Source organism: Amblyomma maculatum, chromosome 5 (assembly GCF_055883805.1).
Source record: "Amblyomma maculatum isolate TAMU_Amacu chromosome 5, ASM5588380v1, whole genome shotgun sequence".
In the NCBI taxonomy this organism is placed as follows: Eukaryota; Metazoa; Arthropoda; class Arachnida; order Ixodida; family Ixodidae; genus Amblyomma; species Amblyomma maculatum.
The window spans coordinates 142,516,013-142,537,142 of NC_139348.1; the positions used below are offsets into that span (position 1 = coordinate 142,516,013).

Here is a 21,130-nt window from a genome sequence, read left to right on the forward strand (position 1 = left end):
TTCCGCTTGCGATGCCTGCACGGAATACGAAGGTTACCTTGATGCCCACACGTCACTGCTCCCTTATGAACAGCCACTTTGTGAGGAAGAATCGAACGTGAACACACTAGAGCGTCAGCCTTAGGACACTCACACTGCAAAAATTCTGTCTTTAGGTGATGGCGTCACGATGCGAGATTGATCGGCGCTGAAAATAAAAACATACGTTGCCTAGGCCTCGAACGTGATACGAACACGGTGCTTTTCAGCAGGTAAGCATCGCCGTCCGCTTCTGTAAACCCTGGGCAATCGCCGCAACGTTTCTCCTCGCATGTGCAACTGGCAGCCTCTAGTGACGTTCTAACTCTTTTCGTTCGCGATCATCTCTGTTCAAATCAAGGCAAACGCGAAACCGCGCAGATCCTGGAAAGCATAATCTTCGTTCGAAAGCTTGGCCGGTTTTCTGCAGCAGTCTCAATTCGCGAGAACACGGCGGCCCTTCAATCATCATAAAAGCTTGAAATGGATTATGAAGACGGCGCGAAAGCGACGAGGACAAGGAAGGAACACCAAAATAACAGGACAGGCGCCAAATCCTTGTCCTCCTTCCTTGTCCTCGTCGCTTTCGCGCCGTCTTCATAATCAACTTCAACCATGAACCAACTAGCCCAAAGCAAAGTACTTCTTGATCATAAAAGCCTTAAAACAATGACCTCAGGCCTTGAGGGTAGCAAGAGGTAAGTCACACGAAACTGCGGGATACTTGAACCACAGAGATAATATGTAAATCCACGCAATATGTTAGTGCTGTGAACGCAATCAATTTCTCATCACACACAACTCATGAAATCTGGATCCACATGCATGCAAACGCATTCCTCCCTCGTCAATCGCATAGATCATCCATGAATTTTTCGTGGTATATGTCTTCAAATACTAATAGTCCCTCCATCTGTAGCAGGCTCAAGGTAGCTACGAAGCGCAGCAAGCCTAATGAAAAGAGTGATACATGGCGTTTTACTGCATATTCAGACTTCCAATAAATAATTCTTAGTCACCGGTTAAACCTGGTTATTTTCTTCGACCACATTCAATGCTTAAATCGTTTGTAGCTACGTTAGGCGCAAGGCTGCCCTTATTTGCAGGATAAGGCGAAAAGTTTTGGGTAACGTTCAGGCTTAGGCTTAGGAAACGCTCATGATGTGACAGCGGTCACGGCCCCAGGTTAATTGTTACTCCCTTCTAGATTTTTTACTCGTGCAAGCAGTTTGCTTTGCGCTTAATCGCTAATCGCTTGATTTGTGCATTTCTTACCTCACATATTTATAAAGGTACACTTGTAACATTATTTGATACATCACCCGTCATAGATATCAAGCTCCGCTTTAAGCGAGGCGTACTAGTGTGCGTGACTGGCCTGAGGGTAGCGTGTCTTTCACGCGGTCTAAACATCTGGGATTCAGTTCCTATCTCAAATTCTTAAATGAATCAGCCTGGCAGGATCCTTGCATTTACATTACCCCTAGGGTACTCAGGCGCCTAAAGCGAGGCTTTATATGTGGGCTGGTAGGCTACGCTAACGCGTCATACCCTCGAAGGCGGAGCTTAAGTGTCCTCCGTAATTTTTTAAAAGAAGTAGCACTAGCAACTGATATGGGGATCATTAAAGCATCATTGCCGAAGCACACAACTGCAGAGCACGCTCCAACAGCCGAAGACCCACAAAATATTAGAAGCAGTACACCGGTGGTGTACCGAAAGATGTGGGAAGGGTTCGAGGAGCGAAGACTGCAACAAAACACGACCGCGTAATTCAATGAGCGAAGTCGTGATGCTCGCATCGGTGCGCTTGCAGCGTCGTCCACTCACCGTCTTGAAGCGTAAGAGAGCGGCGCCGGAGAACCGGGAGGAGACGGCTGTGTGCCGGGCGGGTTCTTCTTCAATTGGTCGCGCGCCACGCCCTGGCTGCCAGCTCGCGGATGGCCGACATTTTCATCCTCTTTGTTAGCATTTCAGGGAGTATTGTTAGGTTTTCAAGACGTTTTGATTGTCACGCGGCAATTAAAAGGAAACTGAAAAAAAAAAATCTGACAAGGCTGTGCATTGCTGCTTAAGGCATCAGCCTGCGTGAGCTGATCGGCAAATTTAAGGCGAAAGATGGGGAAAGAAGAAATAACCGGATCTAGGTCGGGTGCCCTGGCAGGTTTTGCTGTGTATTCCTGCTCTTCGGCGGAATCACGCAGAGCAGTCGTTTTAGCCTCCGGCACGGTACGCCTGCCGAATTGGATCGGGTTACGGATTCGACCAATGGAAGCCCCCCGTGCCATCAAGTACCACCTTCCTCTCTGACCAACAGAGCTGATGGAACTGACTATTTGAGAGATAAGGGAGGGAAATTTATGGGTGAGCAATGATTATTAAAAGCGTCCACTCGAGCTCAGCCATCCGCCGCAAAAGAAGGCTCAGAAGCGAATGAAAGTCGATGGAGACACGATGCACAGCGCGAAAAAGTTAGTTTTAACTGAAATTTCTCTTTTTTTTACATTTCACATCTATTTATTTGGCTGAGTCCCTGGCAGCGGTTCTTGCGCTGCATAAGCTGTTCAACTCTTTGTCAATGACTGATAATTACGGACTACTTAGCTTTGTGTACTTCTTTATGCATGTATAACGCACCTTTTAGCTTCTCATCCCTCCTCATTTCTAATCGATTAGTCATTTTATGGGTTCCTGGGCACAGCGGGCTACAATTCAATGAACCTGCTGATGCTTTAGCGAAAGCAGTCCTGAGTGGTCCGATCGTTGACCTCCTTCGAACGTGTTTGTTCGTCACGGCAGCACGTTTTCGCACTTAGGTTTCATGCGACAATTTGGCACCTCCGCTCTTCTTTCCTAGATAATTACCATCACATTCTGTTCCCTTGGTGGAGTAAAGCCTGACGGTCTCGCAAACTTGAGGTTTGCTTCAAGCGACATTGTTGTGTTCCATAGCTAAATTTTAACAGGCCTGGTTTGCAACCTGTCTTTTGTGCCACTATTGGGCTGAGCTAGAAACAATAGAACGATGTTTCTCTTTTGTCACCGATACACATAGCTCATAAGGAGGGGGTTGTTCGAAAGGTCATTGCAGAAACTTATTTGGCGGTGCTTCTATGTTGTGAAGTACGTTTGCTATGCCGCACAAAATGTTCTTCTAGAAAGAAAGCGTTTTCTATCCTAACAAGTTTTTTTTTAATTATTCGTCCATTATTTTTGATATTCTCCTTTTGCTAATCATAGCTATGTCTCCCTCTTTTCGTTCGCTCTTTAACTGCATAAATTAAAGCTCGGTAAGGCCCAGTACCACCCGCAACCATCTCTGTCACGGAAAATGTTCTGCTCAAATTTCTAATGTCTCATTTCTGCAGTACGCAATCTAAGACATTGTAATCACCACCTGGTTACGACCAATCCCTGTTGTAGTTGTGCGCAATTTTTACAAGAGCAACAACAACTTGTGCGCTATGTCATGCAGCGGCGATAGCTCTTTTTGTTTTCGAGATGTCCGCCATCAGTATAGTCACAAAATGAGGGGGGATGTAGGAGCAATCTAGAAGTAGGAGTATAGACTGGTCGCACTTAAAAATTCGAAAACATTCCCTAAAGTAATTTTCAAGTGTCCACATGCAATACTTACATTCAAGGCCCTCTCTTTAGCCTAATTTCATTAAGAATAGTTGTCTCCCAGGAGCCGTAGCTGGGCAAGTGTTTAAAGCAGCGGCCAGGAAGGCTGACCTGCGCGCTTCGCCGTTGTTTTAAAATATGTTAATAGACCTATGTCATTCGTATGGTTTCTTTAGTAAGAGCCATGATGTCACACGTGTGATGTCACGGTTTGAGGATGGCAGAGTGGTTTCAGTGTCTCGGGGCTTCATACCAGGAGTTCACCGGAGCGCGATTTCTGGCTTTGTGCATGCACTGTACTATAGCATTCATTGATTACGAAAAAGCATTGGACTCAGTTGAAACCTCGGCGGTGATGCAGGCATTGCGAAATCAGGGGGTAGACGAGCCGTACGTGAAAGTGCTGGAAGATATATATAGTGGCTGCACAGCAACCATAGTTCTGCATAAAGAAAGTAACAAAATTCCCATAAAGAAAGGTGTTAGGCAAGGAGATACCATCTCCCCAGTACTATTCACAGCTTGTTTAGAGGAAGTATTCAGAGACTTGAAATGGGAGAAGTTAGGGATAAGGGTAGATGGAGAATGCCTCAGTAATCTGCGATTTGCTGATGACATTGCCTTGCTAAGCAACTCGGGGGATGAACTGCAAATAATGATTGATGACCTAGACAGGAAAAGTAGAAAGGTAGGCTTGAAAATCAATATGCAGAAGACTAAGGTAATGTTCAACAGCCTCGGGAAGGAACAGCAGTTTACATTAGGTAGCGAAGTACTGGAAGTAGTAGGCGAATATGTCTACTTAGGACAGGTAGTAACCGCAGATCCGGACCACGAAAAGGAAATAACAAGAAGAATACGATTGGGATGGAGCGCATTTAGCAAGCACTCGCAGATTATGACTAGCAGCTTACCGGTATCGCTCAAGAGGAAAGTATACAACAGTTGCATCTTGCATGTACTCACCTATGGGGCTGAAACGTGGAGGCTAACCAAGAGAGTTCTACTTAAGTTGAGGACAACCCAGAGGGCTATGGAACGAAAAATGGTAGGGGTAACATTAAGAGATAGAAAGCGTGCAGAGTGGGTCAGAGAAATAACTCAAGTCACCGACATTCTAGTAGAAATTAGGAAGAAGAAATGGACATGGGCAGGACATGTAGTGCGAAGAGAGGATAACCGATGGTCGCTGAGGGTAACAAATTGGATTCCAAGGGAAGGAAAGCGTAGCAGGGGGCGGCAGAAAGTTAGGTGGGAGGATGAGATTAAGAAGTTCGCAGGGGTCAAGTGGATGCAGCTAGCACATAACCGTGTTAAGTGGAGAAATATGGGAGAGGCCTTCGCCCTGCAGTGGGTATAATCAGGCTGATGATGATGATGATGATGATGATGCTGTACTATAGTGCATACGCTAACACAGCAACGCCCTTCAATGAATTTCATCTAGTCGTCACTGGTATTCCCAGGGGAAAAGCTTAAACCTCGAGAAATGCAGACATGGTGTGCGGCAGCCATATGGCACCACAAATTTCCCTCACCTCAACATCCTATCACAGTTCGCTTGGAATTATTCCAACCTTGATGTGGTATATTTGGTTCTGGTGCTAGTTTGTGACTCCACCTGCCAACAGTGATTCTTCTGAAGCATCAAAATCGCAGCGCAGGGTACAGCCTTCAATTAATCGACGACCTTCAGACCGCTATGGATACCAAGTGTCGGAGACATTGTGCAGCTGTCAAAATGAACCTCTCAGATTCCTTGCGAGTGTCATAGAGAGAGGGAGAGAGAAAGGGGGGGGGGGGGGGGGGCTGATGTTTCACCATTATATACGCAACCTTCCCTGTGCCTTCTCGTGGATGATGCTCATAGACAAAAAGAAGACGAACCTTTAATTTTTTTTTAGATCCTCCCGCTTCACCTGGAGGTGTAGCAGATGTGGGCATGCACATTTTCAAACCAACCTTCAAGGTAAAAATAAAATACAATGAAGCCGACAAGCAAGCAACAGAGTAATTAAAAAGAAGACATTTATTGATAATAGAAGGAGGTTAATCAAATGAGTGCCCATTAGTGACTGATGGCGTTGAGTAACTCACACAGTAGAGCAGAGAGGACATCAATAACGAAACCTATTCAAATCATTCATGGCATAGACAAAATCTGTAGTTATAAATCCATTGTTTTGAGCAAAATAAGGGCCAGATTACTTCAATTGTAACATATTGCGGTTTTACGTTCACCTAGGTTAATATAACGGGCAGATAAAAGTCGCTAATCAGCGTCAACGATGCAGAAAATGCCTGCGACTGGATAACGTCGTTAACCGCAATGAAATAATAACGGATGTTGGGGACAGGTAGTGGTGATTGGGGCGAAATATGAAACGAATCGCACTTTAGCACTTTCCACTTCTTAATATTCATTTGTAGTAAGAGTCCCAAATAACATAATCGTAATCACGAAGGAGACGAATTAACGAATTAACGAGAGCAGACAAAAAACAAGTGCAAGGGTTCAACGCTGCTGAACCAAACATTGATAGATAGCATTAGCTGCCGGTGACCGAGTGTCCTTCTTCTTATCTTTTTTCTTCTTCCTCAGCCCACATATAAAGCCCCGCTTTAATCAACGTGTCTTAGTGGCCTATAGGGGTAACGTGAATGTCAGGGTCCTAGCAGGCTGAATCTGACATAACCGTTCCATGTGAAACGAGAGACCCAAGTTGGCAGCTCCTGCCAGCCCGTGTGTCACGTGGGGTGTGACGTCACAGCGTCACGTGAGTAAGACATAACTGCGGCCGGGTCACGCGAAGGCTTGAAAGTGTGAGTAGTATTGCTTTCGCAATAAAAATCGGTATAGACCATCACGAAATCTTACTTCTAAGAGTTCGAAATCATCAGGCTTTGTTTACCCCAATTTCGGTACAAATATTTCTAAATCAATTAAAGTTCGTACATATAACAACGACCGATGATATTTTGACCTTTTCACTTCAAAGCGGCGAGTGCTTCCGAGTCTGCACAGCCTGGTACCAAGTCGAAGTGCATTGCAGATTTCATCTGTGCTAAAAGCAAGTTCAATCGGTAAAAGTAGGGGACGCTGAAGTGTAAGCCCGTTTCTGATGCCCTAGTTTCCTTGTGCAGCTCTCTCGGTGCCTCGTTCAGCCACTGCAGTGCTTCTTCAGTGTAACAACTGTTGCAATGTAAGTGTGCACCCATTTCGCCTTCGAGCAATTGGGTTCATGCGCTGCAAGTAGAACCAATTTAGTTCTTTTCCGCGTCGCATCTAAGATTACTGCTCCAGAGATTATTTGAATGTGAACAAAAATACTCATTAGAATTCGAATACCGGAAAGTATCACTTCACAGGGAGAATGCCGATGTTACTAATGTTTGTATGTTTTAATAACTTAAGTTCTTGTAATTACATAACTAGGTGCGTTGCAAAGGTGCTACCAAGGGCGCGTTTATTTTCAACCTACTCTGTTCACTTTATGAATTACATGGTAATATTCAGGTATTCTAGATATCTTCTTGGCTAGAGCGTGGCTGTGATGTTTCTTTCATTTTCACGGAGATATATTCTCAAGACGAAAAGTAAAATTTTAGTCACTGGCAGTCACATGCTGAGAATTAGCAAAAGAAAGTTTCTCTCGTAGTAGCTTTAGACAAAACGGTGCGATAAAAGTAGCACGTTGAAAATTTTCCTCTGGAAGTGCGGCACAAAGATATTCTTCGGTGCTTAGCATCTGTCGGAAGCGAATGACATATGTGGCTTTTACGAACTGAACTATTGTGAGCACCTTAAGCAAAACAGTACATTTACAACTCTTCACCACCACTCATCCAACAGCCAAGTGGGTTGAATTCCAGCACAAAAGGCTACAGACAAAAGCGACTACGTAAAGTGATTGGACTCTCATGGTGCCGACTACACGTAGCGTGCAAAGTGCACGTAACGGCAGCAGAGGTGCGCCAAGCGGACGCAAGGAGACAGGTGCAAGTAAATTGTCCCTGGAAATAAAATCTCGGAAGAAGTGGCCCAGAAAATCTTGCCTGTAAAAGATTGCCACTGAACAGGAGGCCACTGCGGCAGTGGCCCCATACGAAAAAACCTTCTAGTTGCACAGACACTTTCAAAAACCAACATCATACGGCAGGATAAATTTTATACAATGCGAGGTCCCCAGTTCCACAGCTCTTTAATAACCGCATGGGTAAAGTTAATAAAATCACTCAAAGGTATAGTCTTTGTCAAAAGTGTAGTCTAGGGGCTCTACTTCTGAGTCAGTTCGTGCGGCTTGTAATGCATTTTCAGTATTTCGAATCTCTTGATGTTAAGAATATTTTTTGTTCTGCCCTCTCCAATGGACAGGATCACCACTTCAGGTAAATAAACGCCACTACACGGCTCAGAAGCACGACCCCTGGGCTGTACACTTTTGACAAAGGCTGTACATTCAGCTTTACGACTGCACTCGTAGTCTTGAGGGAACTGCCCAAAATAAAATGCTTCACTGCAACGCTCTCATGGATCTTCCTGTGACAAAGGTCAACTCTTGCGCACATATCGTGTAGAATCCTTGCTGCATTTTTGGTGTTGATATAGGGTGCTAGAAAAAAATGCCTCGAGCATTACAAGGTTTTTGACCATGACCATCCTAAATCACCGTTTCGAGCTTTTGGCACACCAGTTTCAGATTTTGCGGTTCTGAAGATGTGAGCGAAGGTTGTTTTTATACTTCGTGTGGCGATAATGAAATATCGTTTCTTTAGATAATCAGATATCGTCATAACTCACGATATGTCACACAACGCTAAAGGTTCGAAGACGCAGTCTCATGTTTATTTTGATCATGGAATGTTTCACAATCTAGAAAATGAGATCCTTAATGCGGATTATGATCTTTTTGTCACTGTCCTGAGAAACGCAGGTGGAAACGAAGAAAATTGAGATATTGGTTCCTTGCATAAATGGATGATCAACAATGTCGAAGCTTCGATACTACACCCCTGTGGTGTTACTGTTCCTGATAACAGGAACGTTACCCATTTTCGGGTTCTTCGGAAGAAGACGTAGCATGCTGGTCTTGTTCAGAGGCAGCATCAGATTTAAAATCACGGTCTGCGAAGAACAAAAAATACACAGAAAAGAAACTATTAGCTTACACTCGACCCATTTTGTCGGATTGTGTAGGCAGCTTGAAGCTGTTGCTTTATATCCCTGTCAGCGAGCAGTTTCTACTCTAACTGAACTCGATCTGCATTCAACTCAATGCTGATCTAGATTTCCACATAACAACTTTCAAGTGCAATCGAGTCCGAACCTGCTTGACTCGAAGCCGCATTCTCAAGTTCTCTTGAGTTGAGAGCGGGCGTCGACACCCTCGTCATGCATGTGCTCCAATATAAATGCGAATGAACGCAATTAAACCACTAATAATAACACAAAAATGTATTAAAAAGAATTATATGACATTGTTAGAACATTATGCTTGTATATATTAAGGAATTTTATAATAGTGACACAGTTGAAGTGCCACCTAAAGCACAGGAATAAAACTTCTCATTGGCCAATCAAAACGCCCGTGCAGTACCGGATGCTCCAATCATTCTTGAAAACCTTAATGCACATTGAGTTCAGTGACTATCAAAAGTGTTCGTGTGATGGGGCATAAGTTAGTAGGGGGTTGCTTAGAACATGGCAATGGACGCCTTCCAGAGCAGTCATAATATTAAGATAAAGAAAAGCCTGGTATAGTGGCGCCTGGCTCATTTAGGTTGGAAAGGATTTTGCAGGGAACAAAAAAGAATTAGATTTCTTGCGCGGATATTGCTAGAACCCTCATTAAGTGGTGCGTTTACAGGAACGGTATGGGTGTATGCCGTCATGGCAGTCTAAGAGCCGCAAAAGTAGAAGACTGTTTTGGCTATGCAGGTCACAATGAAGCCAATTGTATGTTTCTCTTGTGTGAATTTGCAATATCAATGCATAGTGAAATGTTGGAAGGGCAGAGGTTGGACCACTGCTGTTGTTTAGATGACAGAGGGCGGTTTCGGTTCTAATAAGTGGAGAGAGAAAGCTCTAGACGATGGTCACCATGTTAGAGGTACTTAAAGGCAACCGAAACATTCCGTGGTAGACAAAAGTTACATGTAACTAACTATGCATAAAAATTGTGCTGAAAACGAGCCACGAATATTGTCCGGCATTGTCGCTTATTGACAAGGCACCTCGTTCAGTTTACAAAAATATATTTCTGTATCGGGAAAAAAAGTGAACTTTAATTAACAGGAACGTATAGTTTTGCAGCAAACCTTACAAATCATTATGTTAAAACAGCGCTAGAAACACGGACAGATAGAAGACAAACACACATTGCGCTTTCTCTCTGTCCGTGTTTCCAACGCTGTTTTAATATAATGTCCAATGAATTGTCAAGTCAATTCATAGGGTGGACATTTTCTGGTACGCGCAAGGTTACATTTCTGTGAACACATTGTGTGAAATCCAAGGTCGCTGCAGAGGCGCGCAATGCTGCTAACGTTCGTTCATGTGGCTCTTTTGTGCTCATTATTGCATTCTTCGCATGTACAAGCTTGGATATTATACTTTCCTGGCCCATAAAGCTGCCACGGCGCGACCTAGTACTGCTGGTGTCATGCTCCGCGCTCCCTGCAGTGTATTTACAAGCGTTGCCACCAACGATATATCTTCAGTACTCGCTAGATACCTGTGGCACCTGGGGTTTATGGTAACTCCTTTATATATGCCTGCTAAATGCAGACAAATCCACACCAAGGACACGACCGATTATCGGTTTGGTCAGACAGCCGCGTGAGAATTTTTTGTGGCAAGGCTATTATCGAAAGGGGTGCGAAAAGGCAGGCACCTGGTTTCCTTGCATGTTAAAGGAGACCGGGACGCCGTCCAATGTTACCAGCTCAAGGGCCGAGCGCAGGCCGACCAAGCGCACCTCTCGCACCAGACCGCAGGTAAACCCCGTGTGGCGGGGCATCACCGTCATGGTGTCCTGCGGTTACGAAAATAATGGAGCATTAGCGCCTGCAGATTTGCTCATTTATTTTTGTCCTAAGAAAATGAATTGCGCTGAAATCTTCCATTGTTCTCTTAACGTGAAGGTATGAAACGCAATGACTGCAACTAAAAATAAATTTACGAAAGTGAGATTTAATCGATCTACAGAAACCGAATGAGTGAAGCACAGCACCGTTATTTCAGACATAATTTAGTTCGTTCCAAAATTCCCTCTGATTAACCAGGTGATGATGTTGCCACATACGAAGATTCGAATATCTGTCCTCCACCCTTAATTAACTTCATCTGAAAAAACACACCTAATTAGCCCACAAACATTCCTCGTAAGGCGTTAGTGAGAGTATGGGCTTTCTGAGAACTAGTTTAAAGAACGACAGCTGTATAAATTCCACATAACAAGTGCAGGCTCTATCAGTGTCTAATTTCAGACAATAGTTCTCTCAGAATTCTCATAATATTCACCAATCTTATTTTGTAGCTAGCCCCATGACATGCGTAGTAACAGGTTCTTCCCGAACACGCATACAACACTGCAGAAATTGAAATAGGTGCCATTTATTACATTACCTTGTAGAAGATGATGTCGGCGAGCAGATAAGCTCCATTCTCGTAGGAGCCTGCGCCAAATCCGCCAGAAAAGACAATCGCAAAATGGCGATTTCGTGTACGTATATTAAACCACATTTTATTGTATATGACTAATTATTAACAGTCGCGAGGCTATCATTAAGGTTCCATGGCACTTTCGAAGCTGTAAAATTGCATAAGGATGAGGGTGGTTGTTCTCCAGACATTCTAAACAGTTTCCGCTTCAGGGACACCGCAAGGGTATACATTAAGCCATCGCGGCAAACCCTTAGGCCCCACCTACACCACTCCTTACTCATCCATGCTCTCCACTACCTACACACCACATGCAAAGTGTTTCCTCACAAAACTGCATTCATTGCGTGTATGGCTTCGCTTCGCAGCTGAAACCCAGACTACTGACAACAGTTTACCGCCTATTAAAGGATTATATTATTAATTCACATAAACACTCAAAGAAAACGTATGCTCTCCACAACAAGGACTGCAGATGAAACTGCCAAGGGCCTGAAAGTATGCTTGTCAGGCTTTGCCAACGGAGCAGCTTTAGATTTGCATTGATCTGAATTTAAACGGTGACAGTTGTATCTGTACAGACTCTTGTTTCGGTGCATTTTTGAGTAAGCCAGCTTATTCGTGGTAGGGTGAGCCTGTGAAGTTGATTCTCTGGCTGAAAACCGCTAAACAACGCTGAGAAGATCACGCCTTCAATGCAGTTCAGCTTATGTTGCGTTTTTAGGACGAAAACACAACTTATGTTCAAACTCAGTTAATATTATTGCGGCTTGCATCTCCTGAGCTCGGGCAAAATAAAACCTTTAGAGCCGGACTCGGTAGTTTCTTGCGGGAAGCAAGTAGAGGCTCATAAATATATCGGAGCACCGGACCGTCACGCGTGTTAAACGCACTCTCGCGCTATGCGTGGCACGTCATCGTCTCAAAGTTCCATTTATTCGCTAAAGCTTTCGCACGTCCTATTCAGTTTAGCTCAGTTAAAATCCTACCGTTTTAATTCTAGCCGTATAATAATGACAGTGGTTTAGCTATATGCAAGCGCGAATTTCACGTGTGAAAGCCACAAGTACTTTTAGGCTAAATGGGCTTAGTTAGGCCTGTCAGGCTTAGCTAAGCATATTCAAGCATAAATAGGCTGGAATGATGTAATTACGGCCAATGTGTGCTCATCCAGAAACAGTACTGTAATTAAACCTTACGACGTTAATAAAGCCTATTTCGCGTAATTATGGTCGTTTATGTATGGACACGCTCAAACTTTATTTTCTTAAACTTTCTTCAGAAAGTTTCAAATAGTGCCACTCGTATATGCCAAATAGGTTTGGACCTTGACCTTAGTCACAATCACAAATATCGAGTCAAAGTATAACCATGTAGGAGGTAAATCAAAGCTAGGCTAGGTTGTTGCAGTATAGCAACACTCGGTTGAATGGACAGAAACCGGAAATCAGCGAAATCCACCGTGCTAGGATTAAAGTGGTTTCTTGCTAAAAACATCCAGAGCCTTCTTTCACAGAATAAACTTGGACCAGTGACTATTCACATCTGGCATCGTCCTCTCTACGCTCTTATTAGCCGTAACAATCAATTAACAGTTCTAAAAAAGTCTCCGTTTTTACACGTACCCCATATAAGCCACATATCATGACTCGTGCGTAAATATTGCGGGGAGAAAAGGGTACCATTGTCCTCTTACCTAGCGATACTCCATCGTCGCAGTAGACGCTACCTTTAGCCTCCTGATTAGCGTCCAACACCACCATCAAGGAATAGTCCATATCAGTGTCAGGACTGTCGAAGGCAAAAATGAAAAATTCGTATTCGTCAGGCGTTCATTATGCAGGTACAAGGGAACAAAATTTGAAACCCATCAAGCATCCTAAAGGAAGCAGACAGCAGAATTGTTCAATCGACGCCTCATATGTTCTGAACTTTTTATTCTTAAATCGTGATGATTTTCTCAGATGGAAAAAAGCTCTGAATTGTAGCAACAAGAATTGGTTTACAGAACGAGTCAAGTAGCGATGGAACCAATGTGGTGGGCATCTAGGTTTAATCCACACTGGGACCTGCGGTGTTCAGCAGGTTACCGATTGCTGCAAGGAGCAGGATTTTTGTTCATATCAGTTTCGTTAAGCTACGACAGATAATATTGCACCAGGGCCTTGATAAAATGTTTGACAATACAAACACATTTATCTTTAGCGGTTTAGTACATAAAAAATAGGCATAATTTGATATTGGTATGTACCGCGTTGAAGGGGCTTGAAATACGAGTTGGCTGCTGACCTCATGACAAAGACATTTTCTTCAAATAATGTCAGGCTTGGCAGGTTTTGTTATTCTTCTGTTTATTTCTCCTTCTCCGTTCCTTGCGGAAAGCTTTTGAGAACTGTTCCCCTGCAGATGTATTCTGTACCAGGGCCCTTTGGAATGTCTGTCCCCTTTCAAGAAAGGTGTCAGCATCGAACCTTCTGTAGGTGCTGACTCATCATACATCCCAAATTGTAGTTTTTCCTGCTCCTGCCGCTTATTATTTTCTCTTTCAGGCCATGGGATCACCGCTTCGAACCTCAGCAATTCATGTCGAAGATAACATTGTTTTTCACCCCTTGTCCTGCTTTCTTCCCCAACCTCCTTCCTCCACCCTCCCTTTTTTTTCTTCTTCGGAAGCAAAATCGTATTTATACCTTCGCCAGTAACGATCACGCTGCACAGACGAAGACAAGTCCCCTTGTCGAAACGTTGGCTCGACTCAGTGCTCTTTCACCTTGTTAGTATCAGTGAAAAGAGTACTTGTAGAGGTATGATCCTAAATGCTGATGAAGGAACGCTTCTGCATACAACTAGGAAATGTCTCAGAAAGCTCGCATATATTCTACATGACACCTTTTTCTAGAAATTAGTAAACACAAATAATAAGAATTCACAATCTCAAAGGAGCTCGCTTCGTCTGATCACATAGATTACATTTCAAATTCTAGCGTCGGTAAGCTGTAGGTTCTTAGGAGGAGATTGCAAGACCGCCAAATATTCTCTAAGCTTCTGGTCCACAAAAAGTTCAAAACTATAATACGTGACAGTTATGCATGATCCTGACGTAAATAAATAGGCACAGACACTAGAAAATATTAAAAGGAACCTTACGAAGACAAGTCCACTTGTCGAAACGTTGGCTCGACCTGCGAACTGAGGCGTACCCCATTTACCCTTGTTCAGTGCTCCTTCATACCGTGTAAACCATCTTATTCCTCTCGTTCTACCTGGATCCTTATCAAATTTACTTTTTCAAAATGTAAGAGGCGAGATTCTCCAACATATCTGAAGAAACTTAGATATATCCCTACACTTCGTTCCTCTGTGTCGACAAATTTCTCCATCACGTATAAATATTTTATGCCCTACAAAATATTGCCCATGTAACTTGCTCCGCGTCCTGATCGGAACACGCTGTTATTAACTTTTTTCTAAGCTTGGAAACTATGAATCATGTCCATCTTCAATGTTATTGTAGCGCATATAAGGCCCGGTCTGCAAAGTAATCACGTAATCTACCTTTTTTTTTAATTTGGAAGTTAGGTGACACTGAATACGAAACGTCAGGTTTTACCCTACAACTCCTAAGCCCAACACAGCACCTAAGTTGTCCCTTAAGGTATGCTTGTTCTCCTCACTGTATTGCCGAAGGTGACGTGGTGGAAGTGGCCAAAACGTGCCCTCCTCTGAGCAGAAGCAGCACACGATGGCGCCCATGTTCCAGGTCACAGTATTCGCCATAGACAGAAGACCGTATAAGGACCCCACTGTAGAAGTCGTACCAAGTGCCCGCAGGTAGGTAAGTCCGCCATGTGCGCGATCTCTGCGTTAAGGCCGAGCAGCCAAGCGCTCACTATTAGCAAAAGCACTGATTGAATGGCGGCAACAATAATGCACGTGCATGTCCCGTTTTCTGAAGTACACTCTCGCTTCGCACACAGCTGGTGGTAATCCGCCTTTTTCACATGGCCGCTGTGTGCATGCGCGCTCCTGGTTGAAAACAAGCCACCAGCCCCCGGTGCACATGCGCAATTCTCGGGCTCTGCAATCTGCGCAGCCGAAGCTGATCTCGAGGGCCATGCGCAGTTCATATTCGTGACAGGCGTATGCGACAGATGGCGGTAGCTGCCAAGAACATATATTACCATTTCCCAGGTGGCTGCGTCCCACAAGGACGTTTTCAACCAGTAGCAGACGAATTTTGAACCCCTCCCCGAGGGCGACACATTTTGTGAAAAAGTCACAATATCTTGAGTGAGGGACTTGTCTGCTGATCCACTTTCGCGTACGCTCCACCCTCACCCGCACGCATCTTGGCAGTCGTTTAATCTCTACATCCTCTCTTGGCACCTCTTCAATCTCAGACGTGCTCATTAGGATACAGTCGTAAGCTACGACATTTTGTGAACTACCACACAACGTAGACATAAAAACCTCATTTAACAAAGTCGTAGAGTTAGAGTTTCTGACTCGAAATGCAAGGGCTGCGTGTTTGATTCCCATCTCCATTTTTGCATTTCATTTGTTTCATATACCTACATATCCTGATGGCATTTTAGTCAGGTTGCTACCTTGTAATTATAGTATATGCAAATTGAATTCACTTTTCGTTTAGGCTGCTCTAAGAGTGACGTGAAACCTTTTCGACTGGCTGGAATTTCCTTTCCACGGGTTCTCCGCAGATTTGGACCCTTCAATAACGATGTAGTGTTAAAACGTCTCAACCAATTCCTCACAGTAATGCGGCACCTTCGGTGCGTTGAAGAGCAGAATTTACAATTCAACTAGGCTTGAGCCTCTTTTTCGTAGCTAGCTAATCTCCCTGACTGGTACGCACAATATATTTTTGTGATAATTACGTTAGTCAGTACGCTTCTCTTTCTAAGAAGAGTAACCAAAAGCTAGAGCACCTCGCCAATGCCTCAAAACAGTGACGCCGAGCAAACTCTCTTTCTCCATCGCAACTGTACATTCATAAATGTCGCATAGTTTAGTTTATAGCTGCAAGTTGTTAATTAGACAGCAAGAGCCCACGCTTTCCTCCCCTCCCCTCCCATAGTGTGCTTTGTCTAATCACAATCACACAGCAGGCCAGCTGCGAGTTTAAGGAAGCCAGTCTCGAAAATAAATTTGCGGTAGTTTAACTATACTGAACCGAGTAAGACGAGCGATAGTTAAATTTTGCATTGTTTAACTTGGTTTAGCGTTTGGTATTAGATTTTACTCGTCAAGACTTTCTAAGCGATGTATGACTAGATGTTGTAGCTTCAATTTCAATTTTCACTCACAATTACCTATTCAGCAGAATTTAAGACATGCAATTAACGCAGTCTTATCGCATTCTGTTTAAGCCATACAACAATATAGGACGATGTTGTATCGTGAAGTTCAGTTTTTATCACGAATAATAATTAACGGCAACTATTTAAGGATTACAAAAAGGTTGGTTGGCTGGTTGGTTTGTTTGTTTGTGGAGTTTAACGTCCCAAAGCAACTCAGGCTATGAGAGACGCCGATTACAAAAAGGAAGTGCGATTTTACTCAAATTAAGTTATCCAACAAAACAAAATTTCTGCTGATATTATACTAGAATTTTGTTGTTGAATGATATGACACTTGTGTTGTTATTATACTCGACATAAGCTACATAATGATTTAGCGCTTGCATTGCTACAGTTCGACTCGAAGGTCAGAGATTAAGGCTACGCTGGTGCCCCATTTTGCCTCAAGTCGAGATCTTGCTCTAAAACGCGCAGTCGCAATTATTACCCCAAATAGCGGAAATGGCTCACCGGTTTAATAATGGGAACTATCATTAGCCCAGAACCCCACAGTAACTGGTCGTCGATGGCCCACGTCTCCTTGTCACTTGGGAACCTGCAACATAGCACAAAAAGACAATGTCATATTGAGGCTTCATCATCAGCAGGACTATGCTATCGCAGGGCAAAGGCCTTGCTATGTCCTTCCAATTAATTCATTCCTGTGCTAGTTGCTCCCACCTGACCCCCACAGACGTCTTTATCTCCTCCGCTCAACTTTCTCCCGCCCCTGCTATGCATTCATTCTCTTGAAATCCTATGTTATCCTTAGCGACCGTTGGTTATCATCCCTCCACATTACATATCCTGCTTATGCCCATTCCTTCTTCTTGATTTAGACTAGAATGTCATTACATCGATTTCGTTTCATGGCCCACTCTGCACGCTTGCTGTCTCATAACGTTGCTCCTCTGTTGGTCTGTTGAGGCTTACTCCACTGTCACAGAATTGGCGGCATCCCTCAATTTGTCTATAACTGAATGTATATAAAACCAAGGCATTCTCGTTTCCGCAAACTTGTCCATGGAGCCTCTATAAGTGTCTATCGCGCGGGCATGCCAGAGGGCGTACGTGCATGTCGCCTCCGCACAATAGTTTGCTTGGTTAGCTGCAACTTTCCCTTCACCCAATCGGGGGTCTACGGGCTGCTTTGTTTGTCTATTTCTTACTTGTCCCCCTCTCAAAGTCACCTTTACTACGACCAAAGTCTAGAGCCATGTCCGTAACTTTCCACAACGTATATCCGTAATGTCCGTAACGCATATCCATAACTTTTCTTCCGTGGCAATGTAACCTCTAGCAGAACCGAAGTTGTGGCGTACTACGTTGGGTCGCGTTGGTTGTGTGCTACTTCCTCCAAACACAACACAGCGTACATGCAGTGTCGAAGTGTGATGCATCTAGGTGACCTTCCCCTGTAAGTGAACTACTTTGTGCGCGTGTATTGCGAGCTTTAAATTTGCACTGCGACGCTGAGCACAAGGCATCGTCCGCGAGTGTCCGTTCTTAAGGGGTTAGAAAGGAGCTGACTAGGCACCAACGGCAGTCCGCTCCTCGGAAGGGAAGCCTGAGCCGCCGCGTACTCCTGGCGTCCCGAGCCGCAGTCGCACAGCATCCACGGAACCGCCAGCTTCCCCGGGGAAGGACCACCGCCTTCGAAGGCCAGCCCGTCTAGTTCATTCAGTGATGGGCTAACGCCGCGCTCCCTGGTCAACTGTATGTGCACTCCTGTTCTAAACGTATTTCCTGCTTTTGTTGTCGGACTATTGTTTGCACTTTGAAACGCGTGTTTAATTCTCTGTGTAACGTTATGGTATTTGATTCGACATGTTCCTCACTCGTAGTGTCCTTGTCCTTTAGTACGTTAATGCTGCTTCCCACTAGAAGCGGTGTATCGGTATTTCTTAATGTATAAGCATTGTTTGTAATTGTTACTCGTCAACACGCCTTCCTCTGATTCTCTACATTTCTTTACCGGCTACGCCGGTCATCGAACGACCACCCCTCCTCTTTTGTCATGTCTCGGTGATGCCCTCGGGTAATTACTGAGCTCGTGACATCCCCCAATAAGCACTATATTGGGACGAACGTTTACTATATTTCTACGTCTTCTTTGGACTTTTTCTAGGAATCCCTTAAAGGCCCACTGTCCACCTTCCGGTCGAAAATATTTTCTGCCCCGATGACTGTTAGACTTCGCCCCTAGAACGCAAGGCCGCAAAATGTTTTTGAAAAGAGTAACTAATAACGCAGTTACAGCCACCGCAATTACCCGATTCTGTCATGCTTCTCTCCTTCCGTTCCCTCGCAAATGTTTTTCACTCTCCTGCCCGAGGTCGTCTAGCTTCCGCAAGACAAATTCCCCTTCCTCCTCCTCGTTTGGCAGGAGGTGGGGCGTGGCACTCTGCGAGCGCGAAAAAAAAAAAAAACGGGCGGAAAGCGCGCGCCGCTGGATTCAGTCTGGCCGTGGCGAGGGAAAAGCGCGCAGCGAGCGGTAGACACCCATGCTTCTCCCGTCAGTCAGCGAGACGGACCAATGAACGTCGTTCTCGGGAAGTACGTCATAACTGTGGCTCGATGGGCCAGCGCAGGAAACGGGGAAGCTGGCTTCCCGAAAAAGAGCATGAGAGAGCTTTGATTTCTGTTTTCGTTGCTTTGCGGCGCTCGTGTCACTGTAGCATTTTGCACAGACTATCTCCGGTACCTGATCGAAACACTGGGCTCCTTTTCTTAAAAGGTCCTTCCCTGGACAGTGGCCCTTTAAGAACTAGTTGATCACTTCACTCTCTGCCTACAAGTCCTCTCCCTTCCCACGCACTTCTAACCTATACGCATCACCATTTAGCAAAGAGTCCGTAATGTACCTTAATTACCCGGATTATGAAAATAACGCTAGACCAGGGTTATCCCTTGTAATTTTGACATTCATTGCCTTCTTTATTATTTGTTTGTTTATTACTCGCTGAAACAAGCTCTAACCTGCACTTTTCATATCTACTATGCGACTAAACTATACGAAGACATAATTTGGCATTCCATCTCTCACAAAAATGTTTGCTTAAACCTGGGCGCGCACAAATACCAAGGGTTTAGTTGGGCACTACCCTCGCACTCTGTCATCAAGGCATTCACCACCTTACGATACCGCACAATTACTAGGCTAACTAGCAAAGCAGTGATACCTACCGCCGGAAACTATGCATGTAAGGGTTCTCAGACAGGAGCGTTAGAGCTCAAGCGAGAAAAAAAATCAACAATTTCAAATGCTTGCAAGGAATGCTACGTCACTTTTTGCACAGTCATGGCTTACAAATCAACAATTACCTTTGGTAGTACGCCTAGTGGAAGTGTCGTAAATATTTAACGGGGCAAAGGAGTTTCGCTGAGCGCAAGATGAGAAATACAAGCTTTTCGGATCGAAGACTTCTCTAAGAGACGCGCTCACTCGACAAACAATGGCCGCGCGACTGTGTCACCAGCGACGTGGCTTCGATGAAGCAGGTAGTATAGGTAGGGACGCAGCGACACTCGGACGTCCAGCATGTCCAGCGTCTCTGATAGGAAGGAGTTCGAGAACGGGGGCGGATGCCGCAACTGCAATGTGCAAACAAAACCAACTTTTTTCGCAATCTCCGGTGTGCAACATTAGCCCCAAGTAGCTGCAAAATCATTGCTCGCCAGAGAAATCTGAGCAATGGGCCGCGTTATCATATGCACAGGTGCGAGCAACACAGAAGAAAAAAATACTTCGTTCTAACTCGAAACAAAAGTTTTGATTTTCGTTTGTTAATCAAACTAGAAACGGCATTACAAGGTTCATGCGCATGAAGAAAAAGTGCCCAGAAAAATATTAGAATATATATTTGTAAACAACAATAGAGGTGTATCTGTTACTTGTGCGCTCATAGAGTGTGTACTTTAAAGCTGTTCCGTCTTTACTATACACATAGGTTTCCGCAGGCTCATGGTCTCTGCGCGGATGGGTGATTTTCTATTAAAGGAACAGAACATTGGCCAAAGTATGTCATGAGATTATCATGGAGATGAAAATATTTTGCATCACATAATACAGATCGAGCACCACAATATTATAAAAAAGAGGCTTTACCATTTTAATTTGCCGTTGAAAATCGCATAAAAACAACTGAGGCGCTATCTAGCGGAAAAACCCTATTACGTTCAGTGTAGTACCACACGTGACTACATGTCAGCAAAATATCGCTCATTTTCGTGATTTCACGCTTTTAGTTTTTCCATTTTTTCTGGCATCACTCAGGCAACAAAACGTGCTGCCCACGTGCCATTGTGCGTCTTCAGAAGCTTGTTGTCGTCGAGCCTAGAGGATCAAAAACGACAAGACCTCCAATCACACAATGCCTCACAGATGAGAGCCCTGTACAGGCGGAGAGCAGCTTTTTCACATCGTTACACGAAATACTTTGTCCTGAGTGTTGTGCAGAATTCTTAA

General features: G+C 44.3%; 1 protein-coding gene across 1 annotated transcript in view; it reads right to left on the reverse strand.

Moving 5' to 3' along the window:
• Positions 1 to 10,505: 10,505 nt before the first annotated feature.
• LOC146189802 (lysosomal alpha-glucosidase-like) overlaps positions 10,506 to 21,130 on the reverse strand; it is a 36,560-nt gene continuing 25,935 nt past the window's right edge. Inside the window, exons 14-18 of the mRNA XM_084605348.1 lie at positions 20,108 to 20,256; positions 17,174 to 17,218; positions 13,002 to 13,096; positions 11,270 to 11,319; positions 10,506 to 10,676 (exon numbers count right to left, since the gene is read on the reverse strand). Of these exons, the coding sequence (XP_084461474.1) occupies positions 10,506 to 10,676; positions 11,270 to 11,319; positions 13,002 to 13,096; positions 17,174 to 17,218; positions 20,108 to 20,256 (510 nt within the window). The remainder of the gene's footprint in view (positions 10,677 to 11,269; positions 11,320 to 13,001; positions 13,097 to 17,173; positions 17,219 to 20,107; positions 20,257 to 21,130) is intronic.